Genomic DNA, 26,690 nt, shown 5'->3' with positions numbered 1-26,690 from the left:
AGCATTGCCTCAGCTTGGACGCAGTTCCTGACTGCTGGAGCTCAGCGCAGCTGTGACCGAGGCACGTCCTCATTCTAAGGCGCTGCGGTTGACTCGGCTAATTTGGGCACACAGTGATTTGCACATGAATCGGCCGCCGCCGCCACCGTTATCGACCCGAACTTGGACAGAAGCCGGGAGGGGACGGGCGTGACGCTACTGCTGACGCCAATGAAGGCGCTGAGGAAGATGATGATGGTGGTGGTGTCTAGGAGGCTGGACATCGGTTCCCTGCCCGTCCGTCAGTCTGTCAGCGGCTGCAGCCGTCAGTCAGTCTCCAGGTGACCAGTGAGGCCGCCGAAGGCCCCCACTCGACCTTCGCTCGTCTCAACGACCGGAGGACAGGCCGCCGACCGGCCGCGCTAATCGACAAACACGCCCGCCACAGGCCGTCCGCCGGCCAACACACCGGCGCGTACGCCCCAACACGGAATGGATGTAAATTAGAGCGTTGGTAAATCAACGGGGAAACAAACAGCCACATTAACTTCACGGGGAAACAGTGTACAGCAGGCAAGGTCACACGGCTGGGCGCCGCTGGCCCCGGGCGGCCCTTCAGCCCAGATACTGGCGTCCGGCGCACCGGGACATAAAGGCGTAACGGAGCCGCCGCACAAACGGTCTGATGGGCGCACCGGCACCTGATCGTCAGTTGAGTTCATTTCATAAGTGCGTCATTGCCAGATTAAGCCGTGACCCATTGCCCTGGAGTAATTTACAATCAGGAGATGACTGTAAAAGCGTGGTTGAGCACCAAAAGCTGGCGCTATAAGAATTTAATCGTCGATTTCGTCAACCGCGTCAAACATTCGCCTCGCACTCAGGCACGCGCTAGGCCGAGCTGAAGCGTTCCACCTTTATGTGAGCGAAATAAACGTCAGTTTGCGCTCATAACAGAGTCGATGTCCCATCTCCGCCCATCAATCTTCCTATCAGTCCTTAAAGCGATTTAACCCAGGCAAACCCGTTCGCCACTCCCTGCCTTTCTGAGTCATCGCAATCCGACGCCACATCAAATGTCTCCAATGCATCGGAGCGATGTTTATCATGACAAACATGGAGAGGCGTGCAACTGGTCCTGTGGCGACCTTGTGACCACTGGCAAGGTCAGACAGGGGATGGTAGATCTCTATCAGCACCATTTACGGCAGAATCTACCATCAACACAGCAAATCGTGCCGTGCGTTAAAACGTCAGGCATTGTCCCGGCTGCAGCATAATTTCCAGACACAGCCAAGCAACAGATTCTAAGCCCCGCCGGCGCTCTAAGATTGGATCCAAGAAGCTCCACAGCATCGCCAGCATCGCTCTCTCGAGCTTCACGTGGTCCGCCCCAAACGCACACCTCCTCAGCCGCGGGGTGGGTCGGGCGGCGGGCGGCCAGAGAAGGCCCTCTCAGTGGCTGCTCAGAGCCAGTGCCGCTCACGCAGCCGCTAACTGGCCCTCATTGGCGAATCACCAAGACGCTCTCAAAGCTGGCACGGGGGCGCGTGGAAGCCCGAACTGAGAGTTCAAGAGGGTATTATACTGAAGATGGAGGCCTCATTGGAGAAGGGAGCTTCATTTTCAGGCTAGACGCTCACAATGCGAGTCAAGTTCTGATCCCAAACTAAGACATTTTGCAGAGAATGAGCGTATTTCATAGGAATGACACGAGTTAGATGGTGTCAAATATAGCAACAACAGATGACTATTCAGAGCCATAAAAGAGGATGAGGTCGGGACAACGGCTTTGGACTCCTTAACCGGCAGTCTATGTGAGCTTAGCGCGAGTGATGGCGCCTTGTGCAAATAGTTTTGACTCGGAATGGGTATGTAAATCAGACAGTTGACCTGATGGGATCAAACTAATCGGTGATCAGAGCGGCCTAAAGCGGGCTTACACGGGGCGTGTGACCACTCGGGACGGCGGCACGAGCAGCGCTAACTGACATCGGAAACATGCAGCACCCATCCATCGGCCGAATGGGTCGGCGTGGTGTCAGTTACAACCTACAGCGCGCCGTCCCGCCCCGTCCGGCTGTCCAGTGTGGTCAGACCGGCAAGTCTGTTGACGATGGAGTGTTCACTCTGACCATGTCGATTGTCGAGCTTTTAGATGTCAATCACCCGACAAGCCTTCAACGGATAGTGTGTCAACGGGTGGCTCGCCTTATGGGCTGTGCTGAGCCGTGACTTACCACTTACCAGTGATGCAGAATCTCTGGAAATGCCGAAAAGCAATGATGACTCACCTGAAACAAAAGAGAACAGGGTATTAGCAAAACTTTTCAAACAATCAAAACGTTGAATGCAGTGCGAGTTCACTGATCATAGTACAATCGCTTTGCAAAAGACGAAAATTTACTTAAGTTAAGGAAATATGAGTTTTTGCGGGATCAGCCACCAATCTTGACAAAAATGTTGCGCAGACTGCTGACAGGTAAATGATGGCTTAACCAAGTAAAAAACTGGCAAACACCTTTCACACAGGAGCCTTTCGTAAGGCCTCGATCATCGATACACGATAAATGCTGTCACAGTGTCTGCGTGTTAATCCGTGATGAACGAGAGGACAGAGCCGACAGCCGGCGACGCACACCACACCATTAATCCACCTTGGACACAGACCTGAGTCCTATGACACTGCAGTGCCAGCAGCAAGAACCACAGATGACAGCCCTGTACCACCAGTCAACGCTATCTCCACTCGATCCCTTGATAGGCATTTGTGTCTCTCGACGTTATGAGCATGATACAAGTCACCAAACATAACATATACCTACCTTACCAGTAAAACCCCTTTCTAACCAAATCCCTTCACCGACAAAATGATAAAGCAGCAGATTCGAACAAACTTTAGAAAGCAAGCACAAAACACCACCATTTTACATTACGGCACGGAGATAAAACACAACCGCATTAGCCGGTGGTCGTTCTTCATACGCCAGACCCGCTCGCTCGAGAATCGAAGGAGCCGAGACCGGCAGCATACGCTTCTCAACCGTCATACAGAACCTTGGAGCCAGCAACACAGCGGTTACCTTTGGAGACGATAATACCACGGAAAGTTGCCATGAGAGTGGGATGGGTTAAACGCTACCTCACATTTCAGATCGGGGAGCATGTATCGCGTGTGCCGCTGATCCACCATGAACGAACCACCTCCGGCTCAGGCTCAATTATAAAGGCACGCACGCCAGTCCCATCTATATCAAAAATGCATTTAGATCAGCACCGAGTTCCGCAGGGAATGCACTGTGTAGGCATTGTTGTGTGTTGATCAAAGTATGCCAGGTTGTTGAACTCTGAGAATGCTTGAAAATTAGCAACCAAACATTCCATGCATTGCTCAATGCTCACAGTTGGTTCTAGACATCACAAAATACCGTGCATTATTCCTAGCATCACTACTGGGTTATAGGTGCTGAAGATTATGGTAGAAGCCCATTTGCGGCTGGTCTTCCGTTGTGAGTTTCTCCAAAGATCAAGCCGGGACAATTCTTTGGAATCAGTTCAGCCCATCCCATTAACCGCTTATCTCTCTAATCATAGCCAGTATAAGCCAGAGCAGTTATAACCATCATCCATATCCGCCTACTTTACTCCTCATCCATCCTCCAACACCCCATCTTCCTCAGTTTTCTATCCGGCTCTTTTGTCCCAACCACCCTAGAGTTCACCTCCTCCTGTCATCCCCCGCTCGACCTCGTCTGATTAACCTGCTGACGGATTGACGCAGGGGCGTATCGCTAACTGGGCCCACCCGATTCAGATCGAAAAGTGTGGGAAGGCAGGGGTGGGAAATCCGCGGTGGTTCACGGGCAGCGCTGGAGAAGAACGGAGAGACTCGTAAATTTTAGAAACCAGCGAACAGCCCAATAAAGGATTCTTGATTCTTACCGTTCTTCTCACTTCCCAAATAGTACACCCCGCATCTATTGCAGCTTTCGAAGACAAGCTCGCAGTGAACATTTATACGCAGGTTTACATTCGCCGTCACAACACCATCCAAAGGGCAGATACTCTCATCACTTACACATTTTTTAGCAGTTACGGAGAAGCTTTGGATTCGGCTGCCCCGAATCTGAAAGCCCCCAAATACACACTAGCTTTAGCTGTCAAGCCACCCCATGGTCCAATGCCCATCATCGACAACAATGACGTCACAGGTGCCAACAGAGATGACATCATCCATACTCACACACGCGGCAGGCGATGCGTGTCGGCCGGGGCGCTCACGCAATCTCACGCACACGCGTGGCGCGAGACGAACGGTCGGCGGTCCGCGGGGGGTGCGCACGGTCGTTGTTACCCAACGGCGGGCGGTGAGGTTGGTCCGACCGCCCAGAGTTGGGGCACGGGGCTCACACCGATCGGTAATCAAATAATCGTGGGAGGATGTCAACTAATAAGTAATGTCCGTTATATGACCTTGTGAGTGACCAATACACAAGATTTATCGAGTATTACTACTGCACTATATATTCTCTCGAAAGGGAAGGCAGAAAGGCAGCTCCAACTAATATAGCATAATGCACACAGAGTGCGTTCATAACTCCATCCATGACCACGGCCGGCAAGAACCACCCAGCCGAGTATCTGATGCGTAGTTTGAGCGGGGGAAGTAGGCCCTCTCATTCGCCCCTCTCCCGCACAGCGACACCCCCTCCAGCCGGAGAGCTAGAGAGGAGCCTCTCCGGAGCCTGGGAACGCCGCCTGCTCACGGACCTGAAGCGGCGTGACGTACTGATGGCGGGCCAGTAATTAGCGATGGTGCTCCGACGGTGACGGTCGCACGGGTCGACCGGCGTGAAACTGAAGGCGCGAGTCACCGTCGTGAAATCACGCCTGCCGTGTCCGTGTCCGGGCTGACTCGGCATTGCGCTACCATGAGCGCAGAGTCTTTAGATGGCAGACAAAGAAATCACGTTTAGTTGAGAACACCTTAGTAAGCAGGGTGGCACCAGTATATGAACCGTGCAGAAATTCAACTAATGTAAACCATGTAAAGCAGTATTCGAGGTAGTGGCAGAGAGGTAGACTGACATCCTGCTTCGAGCCCAGTCCGAGTGAATCCAATGTGTTACAGACTGCAAAGTTCGGGTGCAGACGGGAAGTCTCGACCTCAGAGCGACGTCCGCGATACCTCCCCGGTCCAGGGATGTGGAGCAGAGGTCGCGGACTGCACCCCAGTGCGGTACCAAAAGTCGGCCAGTCTGGGCGGGCCGCGTCGCCGGCGGCTGCCACCGCAGCGTCCGTCCGTCCGTCCGTCCGTCCGTCTATTCCGGGTCTGTCCGTATGTCTGTGAGTATGTGATTGTAGGGCGGCTCACGGCACATCCGCGCGGTAGGTCAGCCGCTGCCAATGAGACCGTAATGACCGGCGCCAGGTCACCAAAGGCCACCGAGCTCCGTCCGCGCGTCCCCTGACAGCGGGTATGTGTCTGTCTAGAGCGACCAGCTGGGCGCCAGGTCAGACAGCTGGGCTGTAAATAGGACCAGCGCTGACCCGAGAGATTTCCCACCCACGAAGACAAGGCTCTTGTAAAGCACCTACCATAGACCACTATATATCTGGACTGTGCACGGAAATTAGGGCCCTGCCATTAGGGCCCTAACTTTCGAAGGTCATCACAGCCAACTTATTCGCCATATGATGATGTGCTTTGGGAAACATCACCACTAGTCAATTTGTAATCTGAGATATCTTACATTGAGCAAAAAATATATAATATTAGCGCAATCATCGAAAAAAGAAGGGCATTTTCTGCCCATTTCTTCCATGATTTAACATGGTGTGGATGATGGTTCCCAGCTAATTTTCACGAGAATTAGCAAATTTTCACAGACATGTAGCGAAGATTTTGGCAAGATTATTGTTGTTTGTTGTTTATCATTGACATGCAGGATAGTTCTCTTTTGCCTTTAAATAAGATGAAACCTTTTAATGCATACATGCCACTGAAATACAGTAAAATGTGCCGCTAGTGATAATCACTTCAGAATATCCTATGAACAGAACAGGGAGTGAGCATATTCAAAGAGCCAAGACAGTGCATGCAACAATGTCAGTTTTCCGGTTCCTGGCTAAGGCATCAATATGAAGTCAATTTCTATATGCTCTAAAGCTGAAAATGTCTTGGAATTCTGACCACTGGGCTCCCTGTGAGTTTTATTACATGCTGTGACGCTGGCCGAGACCGAAAAATCGAGCAGAAGACAACTGTAAGGAGAGGTGCCAGTTCTCCCCTCTGGTCGACATCGGCGGTCACTTCCACAATTCATTGAGGGAGATACATGCATGCAAACATGTTGCACATTGCACACGTTTCCAGACTGGCGGCTCCTACAATATCAGTCATAAGTGAAGCCCAAAACTAGCTAAAGTCTTGCAATTTGGTCAAGTGATGGTCACATATGTTATGGCTTGCGGAGAGCTGGCGTGCCCACATCAGCAATCTGTGTTCCGCTCCTGCATGCAAGCCATGGGTCCTGCTCATGGTAACAGCTGCCGAGTCGCTCTCTCTTCGGCACACGTATAGCTTCAAACGTGTGTTTCAAGACAGCGCGACTACCATTGTAAAGGAAAACGATGACTTTCTTCACATTGCTCGCTGAGGGAGTCACACTGTCGAGAAGCACCTCAAGTTACAACGCTACGACCTGCATTCCTTCAACACATTGATGTGTATAGTTGAGCGAAAAACAAACATTGCAATTCATGGAGTCAATATGGACAGTATACCGTCACTCAACACCAGCGATGCGCGAACAGGCTTCATGAAATAAGAAAGCTTCATGAAAATGAGAAAGGTTGAGCCGCAGGACGTAAACACAATGCAACATTTCTGGGATCAGTTTGTCTATGCAATCAATAACTACGATCCTTTTCGTCGATGTGTAAGCAGTAAGATACCTACATGGCTGAGAATTTCAGATGTGGATATACAATTCGAATAGTAATTAAAGGCAAATGTAGCACAAGAACTATAAGAAAGTGCATTCCTAAGTGCAAAGCTCTGCTGCAGTGTCCAGTGAACCGAGATCTCGTGACTCCGTCTAAATCTCGAATCTCGATCGCCATCACCCGCTGCAAAATGCGGCCACCGTCACTGCCAACGGTGTTCAAAAGTCCCCTTCTCTCGAGAGGGACAGATGACAGAACCCGTCTGTCCCTATGCTGAGCATGAAATCGGCCTCAGTGGAAGCAGGGAACAGTTGTGGCCCAGCAGGTCACCTCGGACGGTCTCGCTAAAAACGCAGCACCGGCAGCTTTGTTATTTACCTATAGGAATCTTCGTAATTCCGTGGCGCAGATCGTGTGGGCTTTCAAAGCATTGAGCCGGGTGCGTGTCTGATTTAGACAGGCAAATTAATCTGCAGTGTGTCCAGTATGTGATCAGACTGTCTCTTGTCAAAAACGACCGATCACGGATTGTTCCTGTTTATTGATGCTTTGAACTTAATACAGTGTGATATACCTGTCTATAAGTGCTTTTATCTATTTATCGTGTTCAAAATCATGCTATAAATTATAGGTACATTTATTAAAATATACATCACATTTAACTAGTTACTTTCATTTAAATGGGCTTACTAGCGCGTCAATACACAATTCCGCGTGCTACGTCGAATTTTCCAGCAGGGCCCTAATGGCAGTCGGCAAAATCCGTGCACAGTCCAGATATATAGTGGTCTATGCACCTACATATGTGTCGGAGCCGCGCGAACCAGGCATTACGCAAATGTGACAGACAAATATTACTGATCATTTGTCACATTGACAGCACAACAACCAACTTACAAACAGAACTTGTCCTTCATAGATTCTCAGTATTCAAAACAGATTCACAGACATGTTCACTTTTCAAAGCATGACTACAATTCATGTTTTGTGGTAAGTGTTTGGTAAGTCATGTACCATTCAAAATCAATCACTCTATTTCGTCAATCCAGATTGGTGGCAGCAAATGGGCAACTTCAGGACAGTCCTTAAGTCTGACAGTCTCTGTCGACCACAACATCTGTCGAAGAGGTTTGGAGGTCTGAAAGCCAAGAGTACGATAGTCTAGTGGTCTCACAGTCTCCGAGCATGCTGCTAGGACATCTTGTTAGTGTGTGAGCAGGACTAGCGGCGCCAGTGGTCGTTCGTCCACTCCGCTGTTAGTGACGACCCTCCACGTCCTCCGTCGGCCTCCCACGCGGTCACCAATCACGGCGATAAAGCGCGTCACCCGGGCCGGCCGACGCCCTGGTCGCTCAGACACGAATGGCTCGTGCTGAGGAGGGTCCGTGGGGAGTCGAGAAGGCCCAGGGAGCACTGACACCACAAATCACAACCATGGGCTGTGAAAAGTCAAGAAGGTCAGCTTCAGTAGAGTTTAAGAAAGACTATACGAATAAAGACTTGGGTTGTAATAAAAGAGAAGACCATGGCACAGAAGATTCAGAAAGATCACGATAAATTTAATCAAAGTAGACTCAAGCTACCTGACCAGACGTTTCAGGGTAGACGGACCAATATCAGCCAGGCAGACGAGCAGACATCAAAGCAACGAGAAGCACACAGCGGCATCCTTCTAGGCCGACCTAGCCGTGCTTCAAGCGTGGGACCCGCAGCTATCACCCACTTAGTCGGCGGTATTCATCAGATCTCTCTAATTACCGAGGGGCGCGGTCTCCGCCGATCGCCAATTAAACAATAGGCGCGGCAGCTCATATGAATTTCACCTCCGGGCCACAAAGACCACCGTTCGGTGGTGGTATTCGCCGGCTCATAGCGCCTCCAATGGGCGCCGGTACGGCCCAGGCACTGTGGCACTGAGTGATATCTCCTCCCTGCACTGTGCACAAGTAGGCCACGACGAATGGCCGCACTATTCAACAACTGCACCCAATCAGTTCAGCGCTGTGCGGTCTGGCACGAGCAGTAACCGGGAGAGGTGCAGTGCCGACCACCGCCGTTACCTGGCAGAATATAACGAGCAGTGACAGAGCACTGCGCTTAGCGCCGCTACTACCGTTAACGGACACTAGTGAGCTTCGGCAGCATCAGTGGAGGAGGGCGCACGGCCGACAGAGGCACCCGACACAGCTCTGCCGCTGTTGGCCGGTGACTGATCATATACCAGGCCTGGCGTGCAGATGAGCGCGCCGCTTAGCGTAACTCTCGTCACGCGTGCTGCCGACATTACGACCCACGACCAGCAGGGCGGCTGGAACGTTCGGCAATGAAACACTTCCGATTATCGAGCTATGAGAATACCAGGAGCGGTCGTCATTCATCAGTCATTTATGATATTCAATCATGAATATGCAAGCACGCAGGCCTCAAAGCGCCGATATTTTCAGCAGAAACGAGCATGAGTCAGTATTTCCTGAACGGGCCACTCAAGCGGTGCTGAAACCTTGTGCCAGAACCCGTCTGATCTCCGAACCGCCCTGCAATGATTGCCGATCGAATGTAGCACACTCCGGCGGCCCACAGCGCTACCGTGGGGCCGGGCGGAGCCGGGAGTCGAACTGATCGGCGATCGGGCCCGCGGGCCGAGCTGATCGGTCTGAGGGCCGGTCTGTGGGCCGCCTAACTGTGCAGGGACAGACGGGAGGCCCGATGGGAGCTCAGAGGCTACCGGCAGCGCCACAGACCGGTCTGAGAGCCAGCGGCTGGCAGGCGGGTGTCAGGTAATCAAAAACAACAGCCGGCGACTGCGTAGTATTATATGTAAATAGAAAAGGAGCTGGGCAACGGCCAAGTAAACAACGTGGGCATGACGCAGATTCATAGAGCTCCAAGATCAAAAGAACATGAGAAAATCGAATGTCGACAGGATAAACGCAAGAAAATGGCCATTATGTCACAAAGCACCTGATCGTCTCATCTTCACTCGTAGCAAAATCGTCACTCAAATCCACCGAGTATAGGTAGAGCCGTCAAACCTACACCTTCTCCATCCAGCAGTCCCTGCCACCCAGTGAAGGCCGTCACCGTCCGGTAGCCGATGCCGTCACCGTCCCGTCATCCTCGCGGCGCCCCGCCCGGCGGCCCCGGCCCCCACAGCGGGGAGTCTGCCGGACGACGCAACACCACCCATACCCACACACACACACACACACACACACACACAGGCGTTCAGGAGAGTGAAAGTCGTCATAAGTCGGCTCGCGTTACCGGAGCTGTTCGGAGTCGGATCTGAGAGGCGCTCGATGCATTATCGACACCCGGTCAGATGGCGGGACGGGGCGGGGCGAAGTCCGACAGAGACGCATCTCTCCTACACAGAGCAACCCCGAGTTTACAGAACATCACTGACGCACCAGCTGCTGAAGCTAGAGCGGGAAAATCCAGTCTGGCTTCAGTGCTGAGTGCCGACAGTGATCCCACTGTGTTTAGCAGGTCTAAGCACGACACGCCCCAGCTAGAGGCGGCAGAGAGGGAGCGGCATCCCCGGAGACCTTTAATGCCTTGAGGACCATCCCGCGATCCACACCCACGAAGTGAACGGCCCCATAACGCCTCACTCAAGACCTTCAGACGTCGCTATAAAAATCGATCCTAGTATATTCATCAAGCCTCAGGCTAATGAAGATTATTAAATTATCCAGATCGACCGGAAGCCAGTCGGTTCGCCAGACTCTGTCGTCAAGGGGTGTCTATCAAAATTAATCAGTGCCTCGGCCCGGGAAAGGCGCCAGTTCACGCCTGAGCTACTGGTTCAGAGTAGGTGAGCCGTGAAGAGCTTTGATTAGATTCTACAGCGCTCGGCGCGGTAATTTGTGGTTATTTGCCGCTCACTTCACCCGGGTGGATAATCTCGCTATCGTCTGATCAGCGATCTGACATAATAATGTCGTGCTTTGATTCAGTTCAGCAGTCATGTGGAACGGTGAAGACGGATGCTGGTCAGCGGTAGATGAGTCACGCGGAGGTCAGAGGATGGCTCAGAGAGGAAGGCTAGCCGGGGGAGGGGGGAGGGGGTGAACGGCTGACACATGATTAGAGTCACGGCGTTGAGCAATTTAGCCTTACCCGATCAGGCTTCGAGGAGGGCGGTAGTTGAGCCCTGAGAAAGAGTCTGCGTGTTTGTCATTCGTCGCCCAGCCACCCCTATAACTCATTTTTCCATCTAGCGGGCTGTGCGACTTTGGATCTTGAGATGTATGACAGCCGAGAGAAGAAGTCACAATTGACAAGATAAACAGGTATGAGCCAGCCCCCAACACGCCACAAGGTGGCAGTGTGTCGCCGCTATTTTTCAGCTGACCCGACTCCATCATCCCGCACACCTCGGCCACTGCAGCGCGGAAACGATCAGCAGCCAGCCGTCAGCAGTGCCGCCTCCGCCGCGCCGCGCACGCGCCACAAAAAGGGCGCCCGCTGGCGGCGCGGCCTTGTCTGGTGCCAAAGAGGCGGCGCCAGTGACACCTCCGTGGTAAACACGGCGCCCCAGCGGCGCCCCGCCCTCGGGGGCGCACGGCAGGGGCGTCCCCGGCTGCCGGATATTGCAGCCCGCCGGGGGCGCTGGCGTGACGGCCTGAAGTCATCGAACAACAAATGAAGTCCTTTTTGGAACCCATGATTTGTCGGACGTTAATTCGCATTTTACGAAAACTTGAGCAAAATGAAAAAAAAAATAATGCTGACCAGCTAGGTCACACAACAAGAACGACATTATCATATCGTGATCAATTTCAATCGCTGCATAATTAATGGCGATGTCCCGAATGTCCCTCCCCAACAGCAGCGCCAGATGACGTGGACACACGTCATCCGGGACATGTTTATCCAATCTGCGCGGGACAGCGGGCGGTGCGAGTGGCACCCGTCTACCCGAGGTCCCCGGTCCACAACAAGGGCGGGCTCGGACTGGCCGGTGACACCGCCCCGTTTGTCAGGAGTCACGTCACACCTGGAGGTAGGTATTGCTGGGATAGTTATTACCGGGATTTGCTGCTACAAAGCCAGGACCAACTACCAATCCACGCTGCCTCCAATGCACTGGAGTGGCCACCGAAGTTGCATGAGCAAGTAAATGCGCATTACGATTACGAACGGTTTTTTTCCCCTATTCGCCGTTTGTAATACAATCTCCCCCTCTCTGTCATTCAGACAAGGCATACGATACGGCAGACTGCACCAGACAGGGAGGCGCCTATACTATAGGAGTCTCACCTGCTCAGCGAAGCTGTCTGGCATCTGCTGACAGCGGCGCATGTCTGGCCACTATCACCCATCCCCAAACACGGGAGTCACACTATCCAGTTACATTTCCCGAGTACCAAGCACAGGGTGTAACCATCATCTGCCCGTGTTCTTCGTCAAAGGCGGCGTCCCGACGTCTACAGTTCCCTCGGACACCGAGCGTTGTACGATGACAATGAGCATATGTTCAGGATCCTTCCATGTCCACTGAGCCCCAAACAGGGTGTTCCCCGCATCTTCTGTTCCCGGACTGCAGGTCATCGTGTCCCTGTGAGCGGAAACGAGTCGCCCACCGGACCCGGTCTCCAGTTACAGCTCTGTCACTGCGCCACGAACAGCGGCGGCCCACGCGATCCCACCGATCCCAGGTGGTTAGAAGGGCAGGCGAGGAGGCGGGCGGACGGAGAGACGAGAGCGAGGAGGTGGACAGAGGGAGAGACGGCAGCGAGGAGGCGGACGGATAGAAGAGTAGGAGAGGAAGGTGAGGCTGCATGGATGGGGGCGGCGGGCAAAAAAAAACGAAGATGTCATGGAAGACACGAAAGATCAAGAGACGTTGCTAGTTAAAAAAGCGGGTATAAGAACACAGTGACGAAGAAGATCGGTAGACAGATAGGAAAAGAGTTACTATGTTCCACAAATTAACAAATAACTGCTAAACTAAGAATGAGACCATATGGGGGCCATTTGCACTGCTCCGTACCAAAACGAGACCTCCTTCGACGATATACTGGCCGTGGAAGAAAATGAGACAGCGCGCGTGCAGACGCTATCATCATCTGTCACGTTCTCGTCACATTCCAAAGATGATTTGAAACTGATTATAGCTCATCTCATTCGAAAACAGTCATAATGATGAAGATATTGGAGAGGCGTGACAAAAACAAAACGTCTCGCCTCCCGATCATCTTCATCTCCGTCCGTCATTAACCATGAGTCTGTCGACGTTTCAGGGTCGATTGACCTCGCAAACTGGCGAATCACCCATCACGGCCGCCGCAAATGCTCAATCTCATCCAGGAAGACGAATTAAAAACCCATCGGAAGCTGACACCCATCGCAGGTCGCGTGGGCTGCGCAAAAAGAACAGCACGTGCTCAGGGCTAAACGTTCGCCACAAACCGAGAGGAGACACCCAACCGGAAAACACAAATAAAAACCGACAAAAGTGGGAGAGTCGGCGGCCCTTTTGCGGACGATCGCGGGCTGTTAGAGCGTGTAACGGCGACATCCGGTGTTTTGTGTGGACAGAAAAGTGGCTTCGTCACGCATCGTGACACAGGTAAACTGAGAGAACGATTCCGCCACCGCGGCTGAGGCGCGGCCCGGGCCAAAGGACGGGACTCGCAGAGAGGTAGGGGGGGGAGACGTACTTTGATCGAGACGCTGATTCAGCAGTAATGGGACGCGTGAAGATCACACTAATTTATTGCCGATGGGCAAAATAAAGGTCATTGAATGTAGCCGCTCCAACACCACGCACACAAACCGCTGCTCACTCAATTACTATCACAGATCACTTGACACATATCCCGGTTCCGGACACGACATCCCTGCGTGACTTCCCCAGGTCACGCCCCTCCCCTCCCTCTCCAGAGGACAGAACAGTGTCCGGCTGAGGGTCGCTCCCCTCCTCTCCTGCACTGTGCTCGCCGAGGACCCCACCCCTCCTCTACCGCTCCCAGGGGTCACGCATCGTAACAGAGCCCTCCACTCAGCGCTGTCAACAGCGTCTTTGATCGCCGCTCGGAGCGACACAGTGGCGGCGAGACTGCGTCTCTGACGAGCAGCTGAGAGCCGATGGCGAAATCCAAACAGAGTCGCAGGACGGCGACAATGCCAGTGTGACAGACGAGGGCGGCGCTCTTCAGTGGCGGCCTTGGGGACCGCTGAGGACGGTAGACGGGCCGAGGGAGAGGTGACACTGGCCTGCGACCCACGGCAGTCAACACCGAGCCGCTCCCAGAGTGTCACTGGCTGACACAGAGGTTAGCCGTCCAAGGATCCCCGGGCCGGGTCAGAGCGGACTGAGATGACTGGACTGGGTCGGGGCATTGGACCAGACCGGGACCCTGGACTGGACGGACTAAAAGTGATGAGACTAGAATGGACTCATCAGACTGGACTGAGAAGCATCAGCAGACGGCATATTAGGACTGAGGAAATTGCTGAGCTAACAAGCCATCTTTCACTGAAATCAGGGAGCTTTGAGCCCATGGATAGTGCAATCCCAGGCTCTGGGAGGGGGCTAACGCTTGTATGACTACAGGCACTTGCGTTGTGAGGAGACAATCTGCATACTTTGGGGGTATGAATGGCAGTACCACATCATCCGTGAACGTCCGATGACCCAACGTGCTAGCGAGAGACTCCCCGCTGCTAGAAACAAGTGTACTGAGCGCATCACTCCATTTTTATACCGAACGAAACGCATTGTCCGATCCGAGAACTCATATTTCCCAATCAAACCGAGCCTTAAACAAAGCCCTCCCGCACAGAGACTTAAACGTAATACATGCCAGTCACCGGTGTGTCTCTCTTTCACTCGTCAGGGGTTCTGAATTTTCATCAGGGTACTGTCGATCCATTGGTGAGATCGATCTCGGAGAGAAAACGGGTCGTTTGCGTGAACACGGGTGGTGATGCGTTTCTGTGTGTCACCGCAGTCTCTGTGTTAGAAGCACATCCGTCGTCGCAGTCTCCGTGGTCACAGCAGTGGGCCCTGACGTCCGCTCACGTAACCAAGCCGTGGGAGGTCGGTAATGCCCATCGCGCAGCCAAACAGTCTTTTGTCGGCCTTTTGTCTGCGCCGACCACCGACAAAGCGTTCGGCACCATCCTCTTCCAAACGAAACCAGTCACGGGTTTCCCAAACAAACACCACCTAGACCCACTGGCCGACCCCATTCAGTGGCTGAACAGCCGCAACAATGCCCAACAAAGCTCGGCCTGCACGCCGCAGCTCGTCAGGGACGCGCTGCCGCAGCCACAATGGCCGGCACGGTCCACATAGGGTAGCCACGGCGGCCTGCTGCCCACCGGGTCACGCTCCCAGCCTGGTCGGCCGGCTCGGGTCGGTGACTTACATGGGCCGCGACCTATACGACAGGCAGACAAAGTCGTAGGCGCAGTCATGAACCCATAGGGACTGGGAGAAAACTGAGCTTGTAGGAAAAAGGCCTGGTTGTCATGGAATTAATAAGAGGCCTGGGATTATGTTTAATGCCAGTACCTGGCATTCCAGCTCATTATCTAGCATCCTTTATTCACATTATGCAAAACATGAGAAAATTTAACACCGCCCCCGACACCATCGACCCAACCGGTACCACCAGGTTGTCCAGTTTCCCACGGAGAGCCGTGAGGGTAGTCCTGGCTGGGCCAGCGCCGGGCAGTCTGTGGCCACTGGCCTGCCCTCTGGCAGTGGTCCGCAATGTGAAGGCGCCGGGCAGTCTGCGGCCGGGGGTCGACGCGTTCCCACCGGGTCAGCAGGTTACAGTGGCACACCGGGACGGCCGGTAATGTCAGGTAAGGTCAGGTGAGGTCAGGTGGAAATGGTGCGAAAGTGCCGGTCGGTGGCAGTCGGTCGGGCATATGAATAGCGGCACAGGAAGGAAGCATGGACATGGAAAGGTGATGGCAGAAAAGACGACAGATTAACACGAAAATGGGCAAAAACGAATGGAATAAAAGAAAGAAGAGGGAATCTGATACCAAGCTACCGTGATAAAGAAATGTTATTGCGTCAAATAATTGTCTTATGGATCCAAAACAAGCCAGCATCTCGTTCCACGCTGAGCTTAGATGAGCTGAGCAGCCCTGAAGCCTTGGCGAGCCGCGCACCCCCCCCCCCCCCCCCCTCCTGAGCTGGCGTGCAGCAGCTCCGCCAGAGGGGAGGAGAGGGGCACGTAAACACGTGACGCAACTGCTCAGCGGCGCCAGAGCGCTGCCGGCACGCCCGCGCGCGCCGACAAACGCCTCCAGCGCGCCGACAAACGTCACACGGACGTGCCGACAGGCGATTTAGCCGCGCCGCGTCTGCCGCACAACACAAAGCGCGCCACAATGCCAGCCCACCTCGCTCGGCGCACTCAGCAGGTGTCCAGAGGTCAATGATGGGGCAATTGGCGGGCCGGCCGGCCGGTTGGTCGAATCAACAGCCGAGTGGTTGTTGGCGGCCCACACTGGGTCTCGCAGCAAATGAAAACGACGCGCAGCTGGGACGTGCCGACAGCGGCGGGGTCGCGGAGGCGTACGGTGCAGGTGTGGTGGTGAGAGTGATGCAGAGGTACGGACAGATACTGCTGGGGGGAGATCCGGCTGCTCTGAGCTGGGGGCGACGAGATGAGTGGAGAAGCGGAACGTGTAACGCCAAGGAAGAGCCTCGAGTGTCGGGTGACCAGGATGTGGTTGGCCAGATCGGAGCGTGAGGGGTGGGGGAGCGTTACGGTGGAGCAAGCAGTTTACAGTCACGATCAGGGTAATAACAGAGCTGCCGCGGGCCGACTGGCAGACCTAAAGTCACGTGCGACACACCTGTCATCAAATAGGACAGAGCTGTCATCGGCTGAATGGCGCACTCAGCACCTCGCGCACGGCACGTACTTTCGTAAAATACCATGCGCAGCAATAGCAGCGTTTTGCATTTCCGGAGATTTTCGCTCATGGGAGGAAAATGGAGATTTTTCCTCCGTCGGTGGATAAAACCATAACGTTTTGGACTTTTATCAAGGCAGATTAGCGAACAACAAAATATTTAGCATTAAAATTACACCAGCAAACATAAAAATGCACATTGCACTCTCGCAAATCGGACTCGCACACATTGCCGTGTGCCAGACTAAACGGGTTTGGTTTGCACATGTAAAACTTTCCGCTGACATTCCAATCCGTAATGAGTAGAGTTGGAGCTGAGTAACCTTCATTTACCGTGCATTACCACCTTCATTTCCTTGGGCACACACGGGCTGCAAATGTTCCTCTGGTGGGGCGCGGGCCGTCTGTTTACTCTCCATTCAATGACCGAGGGCCGCGGCCGGTCGGACTGTTGACCATCACCTCCCTGGGCGATGGATGGACGCCCGGCCGGCCGCCCTCCACCGGCCGCTAATAGACTCCATTCCTCGCCAATCAGAAAAACTGTTAGCATTTCAAATTGAGTGCGGCGCCCGGCGGCGCCCGGCGGCGGCGGCGACGGTGCGGGGTCCGTTCCGGCTGACCTTGTCTGTGGCCGGCCGGCCGGGGTCGTGGGGGTCAGGACACGCCCGCGGCCCGTTCAGATCACCTGTGTACCCACTGTCTCCAACCCGGCGCACCTGTGCGGATCACCGCTTCCAACGACACTAATGATGCGCGCGGTGTCACATCGACGGCCGATCGATCGTCTCCAACGGGCCCAGTGACAGTGACAGCGCGGTCGGGGGCAAAAAGCGGCAACCCCGGCCCGGTCGGCCCACCGGGACACGACTGCGACCACGACCGCCGGAGTGGGTGGGCGGTGTCACGACGGTGCGCGGCCCACCGCCGACCACGACCGACCGGCACGCCGCTCGGCTTTCACCGTCGTAACGTGCCCGTGGATAACACCCACAACCTTGCCCCTGTCCAACTCGGGACTCGTTCGTGAGCGATCCGTAATCACGCTCAACCCACGGCTCAATCTCGCTGAATATCAATTTGAAATGCATGAATACAGACGAGTGAATGTTGGCGACATTCCGTACATGAGTTTGAACCTCGTGAACCCTATTGACTATTGTAATGCATTCTACGACAAAACCACAGACATCTGATCAACAAATCGAGCGTCTTCTACTACTTCAAATGGCGTGAGCGACTCGCGTTCAACGCCCCATGTGCTAGGCCTCTGTGAGCCAGTGTTAGCAACAAGTCAGTGTCAAACTCCCAGCCAGCCCTCAGACCTACCGTGTCTGTAGTATCCACGTGGTGCTCCTCAAGGATCCGCGTCAGGTCTTTGAAGCTTTTGCCGTTCTGTTTCTTCATGCTGCGCACTGGGAAGTAGATAAGTGCGCGTCTCGGTTCGGCCAGACCCAGCTCACGAGCTTTTCGAGCTTCGCGCAGTAGCTGTTCCACTCTCGAATCGCTTGCCGTGCGGCTCAGCGGCGTGGACTCATCGTTAAGACCCTCGCCTGAACGACCGCCGCCGCCGGCGCTCTGCGTCTTCGTCAACGGTTTACGTGCCGACGCCGAGCGGTTCGCCGACTTTCCGTCACACTTGCCCATGGATTTGGCCGGCACAGAGACGCTGCGACGGAGCGTCAGTTCAAACGGCGGTGGCGTTTTGTCTCGCGTGGGGCGCGGCTGGCTGTGACAGTGCGCGCGGCGGCGGCCCGTCGGCGCCGGCGACCCGGGCGGCGTCGGGGAGTCGGAGCGAGCCGGAGAGCTGCTCGCCGAGCTTCCATCACTGCCCAGTCGCCGCTGGTAGCCATCTTTGCGTGCCACCCTGCGCCGGTCGAGACTACCACCATAGGGCGGATCAGTACCGGCGGGGCTCTCTGCGGCACGCGGCCGGGCGCCGGCGGTGGCGCGGCGCCGGCCCGACCGGGGCGTGCCCGGCTGTTCGGCTGTCGGTGCCGGTGTGATGTTGGGCAGAGACCGACGGCGCCGCATCACCGTGCCGCCACTGTGGGCGCGCTCGTCCTCATCACTGATCTCCAGTGTGATCAGCTGGGAGACACGAGGCCCCTCCTGGAAGTCAGACGTCTTCACCACCTTGGAGGCGAGTTCCACGAGATTGGTGCGGCGCAGGGGTCGCTCGGGGGGTCGTTCAGGGGGCGCCGGACGCGTCTTGGCCGCCGACGCCAGCGTCGACGAGTGGTAGAGCCGGTTGGTGACGGAGCTGACGGAGCTGGCCGAGCTGACGGAGCCGGGCGGCATCCGGTCTGAGAGGCCGCTGCTGGGCCGAGTGGACGCCACAGAGGGCGTCGGCGAGCCGGAGAGGTAGTGCAGGCCGGCGTCGGTGGTCGACGAGCCCGGCCGAGGCGACACGGTCCGGCCGCGGCCGCGCACACTGCCGCGAGACCGGTCCGAGCGGCGCAGGGAGCTCTCGAAGGTGCCCAGCATGGTGGGGCGTGCAGGGTGCAGAGGGGCGGGGGGCAGGGGCAGCGCCCCGCGCGAGTCTGGGGTAGAGGCAGAGGTCGGCTGTCGACACAGCCGGGCGGTGAGACGCGGCCGGCGCGGCCGAGCGGTGTGGACTGCCGCCGCGCGCGCCCAGGGTGGTGCGGAGAGGGCGGCTGCCGCCAGACGGCGCCACCGTCGCCGTACCGGGCACCCGCCGGGGGATCGACGAGGACGGGGTCCGATCGACGGGGACGGGGACGGGGTCCGATGGACGGGGTCCGACCGACGAGGACGGGGACGGGGACGGGTCCGACCGACGGCACCTGGAGCTGAGCTGAGCTGGGCTGGGCTGGGCTGGGCTGGGCTGAGCTGGGCTGGGCTGAGCAGAGCTGAGCTGAGATTATCAGGTTCATAGGGACATCGAACACTGTCCTGGGTGCTGTTGGTGGCGTCACCCACAGCATTAGCCCAGCGGGTAGTTCCATGGGAGTTTGAGAACTGCAACCATCCAGCAAACGACTGCCAATCTCAGCTCGTCAGCAAACGAGTAACTCCGGCTTCAACTTGGCATTGTCTGAAAGTCCACACAATCGCTTTGTGACCCCAGCCATAAAAAGAAGTCTAAAAATACCGTCATCATGGAGTAAGTTTGATTCGACCAATGATGTCAAGATCGAATAGGTGCCGGAAGGGAGCGCAACGGTCTGTAACTCTAGTGAACAGCACAGGACATGCATCAGAAGCTGGAACCTAGTGTGAACTATTTGGGAATCCGTGAGAAAATGAGTTACTTCACAGCTACATGTGTTACGTATATGGGCACACCAATGAACCAGTAGGTACTAAAAATATTCGCAAAGGCATCATCACTTTTCCAAAAGACATCACCCAATAAGACCATGCCGACTCCACTCCACGTTCTCGTATGGGTCGGGCCAAAATAGGACCCCATCGATAAACCGAGGCACGAATTGTCCGGCACAATGCCGCCCACTCGACACGTGATACATCACTGCGAGTCTGTCTGTGAGGACCCAAAGACCTGCGTGCAGACGGAATGATCTTTGACAGATACTGTCAGCCATAGCGAATCGAGAAGTACTGCCACTATAGCGTCAAATTTTCCGATTGCCTGCTTTCTGGCAATCGAAATAAGACATTAATATTTCATATAATTAAGCTAGTAGAGAAACTGCTGTAAGAATGCATGACAATATTTTCGAGGAATTTAATTAATGGAAGTTTCATGGCGTGGTTGCTGCCTTTGTTCGATAATGTGCACAAACGTTAATGTAATACTAGGCCCACAGGTGGACTACCTTGTTTTCCTTTGGCAAGAAATGGTTATCACTTATCTGACAACTCACAAAATTTACTGGGGAAAAAATAAAAAATAATGTTACTGAAGCTGTGTTGACAAAACAACAAAACATTTGTGATTAAATGAAGGATAAAACAAAAGGATCATGCAGTATAAATAGATGCTGCCAAAATGTTCTGGGCGAAACTATTTCAGAGAAGGTTCGTTCTTCACGCACAGCTCAAAGTAACGCGATATGAATTATGTTCGGCACCTGGCACCACCCTTACCTATCAAAGTAAGCGTGATGTCTTGCGTGCCGGCGTGTCTTCAAAGACACTTCCGACACGCTCATTTTTGCACAGACGACATGGGCATTCTGCATTTTTTCGGAGCTGCTGAAAATCCCACTGCGATCACCAATGAGCGGTCGACACGCGAGCCGATCATCCCCCAATGGACGGCCGATGGGAGCAGCGACTGCCACAGCTGCGGGAGCGGCACGTTAGCTGGACGGGCCACCATCCCGATACCGGCCCCTGGTCCAGACAGGGGCAATCAATCGCCGGTGACGGCTGTCATACCAACACGCAGCGCGCCGCGCGCCGGGACATCCACCGACTCCACACCTGGCCGGTACAGGCCCTCAGACAGGCACCTGTTCGGATTGGGGAGTTCGTGGCTCAATTAACATAGTCCATACGACTGTCACACGAGACGCAGCTGGACTATCGCGATCTAGCGCGTCAAAAGGCACTGAAAGTGAACGTTTTTTTCCATCTCATACCGCCAACCATCACAAAAAGACTTCATTTTTCAAAACGAGATAATATCACAAGTTCGAAATGGGGAGCACCACGTGTGAAAAGCTCACTCCGGCGTACCGACGTAAACTTAGTGCGCTGTCGACTCCCATATATCTTCCTTACGCGATTCATTTTACACCGGGTGTTCACGAAAATGTCATGATTTCGTTGTGCCATTATCGCCAGCACAAAACAGCTAGAATCAAATTTATTTCTGAAAAATGCTGTCATGAACTTCAAGTTTTGTTATAGACAAGCTTTGCATTTACAAATTGCATCCCACGCAAACAACTAGCATTCATTATGTCCCAGCATCTCCACTTTGAGCACCCTATCTTCCGATTACAAGCAGTTAACACCTCATCTCGCGACTCCTTCCTACAACCCAAGCACCCCAACCATTGCACGAGGACAGCAGGAGGCAGGAGGCAGAGCAGAGCGGGCGGGGAGCGGGCGGGACGCGTGAGCGGGGGGGGGGGGTGGCAGGGCCTTCACGGAGTGATCACCAGATAATGGCCCGTCCCTGGCTGGCGCACGTAGCGTCCGGGCGCGCGCCGCCGGCACCGACGGACCCAGATCACGTACCACTCTACTTCCCCGAGGACGGGCCCGCCGGCTCTACAGAGGCCGGTAGTGGCCGGCCAAACAACCGGTAGTAGTGGTAGTAACAGATCGAGAAAAAACGGGTGGCAATCGGTAGCTCGACGGAGGCGGTGGCAGCAGAGGCACAAATAGGTAGAGTTTGAGATTTTGATGCGTCCGGACTAAATCTACCATAGGCGCCCATGAACAAATCGGTAGAAGCAAATGAAAACTCCGATAGCAGTTAGTGAAAATACTGTGGCAGTGGTAGCTGCCTAATGGATGGCGACGATGCTGCAACGCTGTCGCTCAGATCAGACAACAAAGTAGGCAGCGTGGCTCATCAGTAGTTGCAGTGCATGACAGATGTGGCAATGTTTTCAGGGCAACCTGACGGCGTGACATAGAAAAGTTGCGCAACACTGCTACGCGTAAGTAGTAGCTTCACCAAAACTGGTGCGGCGCGCATGCAGCAAGGTCGGCAGGGGTGCTGCCGCCGGAGGGCGGGTGGGGTGCCTCGGGATAGCTTCGGGGAAAATAGAGCTGCTAAGACCACGTGCAGCAGTCCTGTGTCTGTTGAAAGTGGGTATATGGAGAGGATACACTACATAAACATGGGCTACGCTGGGCAATTGTTGCGCGCCGTAAATAAGGGGTAACTGGACGGCATTGTATCTTACCAGTTACCAGTGCACGTAAAACGTTCGGGCATGGATACGAAAGTCGAGGGATGATACCAGAAACCCGCAGGGACATCATTGAGCTTTCCCGAGACAGGGCAGACAGCTCGAGATCAACTCGAGAAGTGACGGATATCAGACACTAACATGGCCACAGGAATGTGGCTACAACGACTGAGCATACCATGTACAAATCCATCCTAATTTGGGCGTCCGGTATCTGCAGCTATTTTAAGACCACCATTCAATACAGCAGAGTTCCACGCGTGCAAAGCTACATTCAATGAAAATAAAAAATCATCATCAGATCGCCACTGTCCAATACAGGAGCCCATATGATATGCGATAGCCTGCTCCCGAGGTTCCAGCCAAGATTGCTGTGACACGAATGACTAGGATATTCTGAATTATTCCCCGAAAAATGTTATTTTCCGCAATGATATGCCTAAGCTCTTCAATAATGGAAACATGGCCAGCTGCATGTCATATCAGGCTATTACCCTTCACGTTTATAGCGGAAACAAGCCATTGTTTACACACCGCTGTCCAACAATACTTTAAAAATAAGGATATCATTAAGATAGTTTTTACAGCTTGCAGCTTGATCAAGAAAGAAGCCTGTTGTGCAGAAAATAAGAAACAGACCGACAGCAACAGACAAACCATCTGTAGACCAGATAAGACTCATTCATTAAACATAAGCATACCGAGGGGTAAAAGCAGCGCAAATGATTTCTCAGCTCCAGCCGCACAATATTAGACCACCGGCACCGATGTAGGCGCTACAGACTTCCATCGGGCCCGCCTCCCAGTCCTCGCATAGACGCGCAAACACGCATAATATCTGGCACGCACGTCAGACCAGCTCACCTACAGGAGAAAGCCGAGCTGGTCATCCCGTGTGTGTGTTTGTGTGCGCGTGTGTGTGTTGGTTTTCGGGGCTGACCTGCCAGTCTGCTGAGGTATCGTCGGCAGTGTGAATGGCGGTCCGACCAACTATCGACAGAGGGGCGGCACAGACCGTCAGGAAGGGACAGGAGGGGTGGAAGGTAGGCTAAACTGAATGCTGAGTGCTGACCAGCTGAACAGCCCGCACTCTCAGGATTGCGTGGAATAGAATAATGATATAGTATGAAACTTGAGCGAATTATCTAAATTAGCATTATATTCGTAAAAATATAACAATGCTCTATAAAAGGAAATATAGTTTTAAAAACATTTGTATTCCGAAAACAAAAAGGAACAATTAACATATACCAATTAACATAAGCGTAGGTAGGTAGGTATGAGATACCTACCTACCTACGCTTGCATTTTGAAACCTCCGAACCTAGCTTATTCTTCAGTTCTATACCAGTCACACCACCGAAAGGTAGCTCATGAGTACCTAGACGTAGTCTTCCTTTCACTAATCACATGGAAACTTCATAACATATCCACGAAAACACTGATCCTTTCCCACGGCGCCGCATACCACTTTCGCCAAGGTCACGGAAAGTGGGCTCATCAAAACATCCACTGGGCGTGTTCGGTGAGCCGTGTGAGGGGACCTGAGACTGTAATATAGTCACCTCTTTATGCTCCGACTCCCTCCATCCTTCAAAACACGCTGCCGTCCAGCACAGGGCATCAATAAGGCATCGCCGTAACCCACTCAGCACAATACGCGATGAGTAATGGAGGCAAATGAAACAGCAGTGAGGGCAAAGTAATGCACACGCCTGTAAGGCACGCTTGAAGGCTGGACTTTGCGCAGAAAAGAAGCTTATTTTGAGCATGACTATTCGTGATATGGTCTTACGATGAAGTAGAATGTATGAGGAGGGTTGGGAATATCGGAAACCACATAGGATGGTGAAGAAAGTAGTGTCCTTCGGGTGACCAACCAACAACTCCGTTGATGTTTCTCAGAAGCAATGATGACCCAAGATTTTATACACATATGAATGCTGAGACATCGAAGGAAACGCAACAGCCGTTACAGCTCTGTGCCGCTTGGACGAGAGCAGTTGAGCCATTGCTCCATTACGTGGGGACATCATTCAGATTCACATGAGGATTAAATCGGATCAGAGCGGCAATATCAATTGTGAACTGATCTTGCACCATGCATGACAGTGACCCAGAGGGATATGGGTCAGCTGGACAAACGACCGACCGGTTGACTGCAACAGGTGGCATTTGTAGACGGCAGCCCGAGAGTATACCCGTGGCACCACGAGCACTGAGCGTGAGTTGGCCAGCTCGAGTTTACTCATACACCGTCAAAAACGTTCGTAAGCTCCACTGCTAGAGGGGAAGGGATGCTGATCGGCCTACGGACCCCGAGTCCATCTGCTCTCGACCATACACAATTACACAGCATAGCAGCTTCCCGCAGCGGCAGCGCAAAGCTCCGAGCCGACACCTAGCGGCAGGTCCGAAACCATAGCTTACAGAGACGCCAACTAGCCCAGGTGGCGCTGTTATATCAGCAGGTCGACAGCAACGGTCCCGTGGAGCCGAGAGAACACTGGAGAAGTAGACCACCTACCACACCATACGGATGCTCGCATCAACCTCCCAAAAGTTCACAGTGTAAGGATCAAGTTCCCCAGGGCGGAAATAGGACAAAAAATGGGCAAATATAGTCAAAAGACCATAGGGCGCCGCGACGCGTCAGTGGGTGGCTGAAAGCCGAGCTACGGATGAGAGCTTTAGCATCAGTCGCTTGACATCAGCATTCAGTCGTCAGCAATCAGACAGTTATATGTCAGCATCGGTAGTCAATTGTCCAGTCGCCAACTGTTATAAAAAGGCGTCACCCATAAGTCACTAGCTAGTAGTCAGATGTCAGTCATTAGTCACCAGTCCCGTTAGTCACTGACTGACGGCTGGGTCCACATCAGCACCCAGCCGTCAGCAGCCGTCACAGCTATCCACCTGATGCCCAGGTCCGGGTAAATGTCATAAGAATGACGCATCCTTCGCCCTAACACCCGACCCCATTCGGAGACAGAAACGCTAGTCTCTGACCCCCGTATGGGCTTATCACCAACAGCGGCACTCCCGTGGGGCTTCTCGCTCTTGAAAGGTTTCTCTATCCATTATAGACACGTGTCATGACTTATGACCTCAGAATAGCCACTTCCTACGCGTCTGTCACGGTCGATCCAGGACACAGCATGCGACTCGAACCGAATGCGACCCGAAACCCTAGCCCGGTTTAGTTACGAAATGTAAGCAAAATAATATTAAAGGGACCCTCCCACCTTCAAAAAAGTTAATGAATTGGCATGAAAGTGATGTCCCTTGGTTCAGAAAGAGCGAAAACGAATATCTACCAAATTTCACCGAAAAATATTCACTGGTTTTCAAGATATTAGGCTTTTACTTTTGTTTACTTTTTGGGATCTCCCCTGTTACTAGCGACTTTATTTGGAAGCAATAATTTGGCAGCCTTAAAGTGCGGCAGACGTTGCGCGCAAAGCAGCGTATACCACCACGTGTTAACGATGGTTTTAGTCTAAGATTTAAAAATCGTTAGATCTCCGCTGACGTCACAAATTCTAAGGGGGCATTCCAATGCATTAGCCCCTTAGAATCCGAAAACTGCAAGTTTGAAATTCCATATCTTCGAATTAAAGCATTTTTCGATGTTGTGAGTGCCCAAACCGGTATTTGCAGGCCATGGCCACCAATTTGGCTATCTCAACTCAAAACTAATGTTAAGGTGGGAGTGTCCCTTTAACTGAACTATCTACTTCCACAAGTCGACACGGGCAGAGTAAAATAAAAACTAACTGCTTCTTGCTCTTGACAGACCCTTCTCATCCTCCAAATGCCGGCTCCAGCAAATTTGCCATCTCAATGTTCAACACTCAGCAGCCGCCAGCCCCCTTTCACAGCCGTACCCAGCGATAACCGCACGGTGTCGCCACTACTCCACGTAGATGTCGCTGCGGTCGCCGCGGCGCAGGCCGGTACACTGTCAGTCAGCTGACACCTGTGCTGGCGGCGCACACTGGTCGGAAACGCCCT

At 53.5% G+C, this 26,690-nt stretch overlaps 1 protein-coding gene across 2 annotated transcripts in view; it reads right to left on the bottom strand.

Annotated features, from left to right (window-relative positions):
• Positions 1-26,690, bottom strand: part of LOC122383198 (unconventional myosin-XVIIIa-like) — a 132,715-nt gene that overhangs the window by 79,344 nt on the left and 26,681 nt on the right. The window contains exon 1 of one of the 2 annotated variants that reach the window (XM_043369363.1): positions 18,148-19,428. The exons of the other annotated variant lie outside the window; for it this stretch is intronic. Coding sequence (XP_043225298.1) covers positions 18,148-19,305 — 1,158 coding nt within the window. The 5' untranslated portion in view covers positions 19,306-19,428. Of the gene's footprint in view, positions 1-18,147; positions 19,429-26,690 lie in introns of those variants that run through there. 2 annotated transcript variants of the gene reach the window in all.

The sequence above is a fragment of the Amphibalanus amphitrite genome, unplaced genomic scaffold (genome assembly GCF_019059575.1).
Source record: "Amphibalanus amphitrite isolate SeventyFive unplaced genomic scaffold, NRLGWU_Aamphi_draft 000158F_arrow, whole genome shotgun sequence".
Taxonomy (NCBI): domain Eukaryota; kingdom Metazoa; phylum Arthropoda; class Thecostraca; order Balanomorpha; family Balanidae; genus Amphibalanus; species Amphibalanus amphitrite.
Note: the sequence above shows the minus strand (reverse complement) of the source record. Positions and strands in the feature narration are given on the sequence as shown.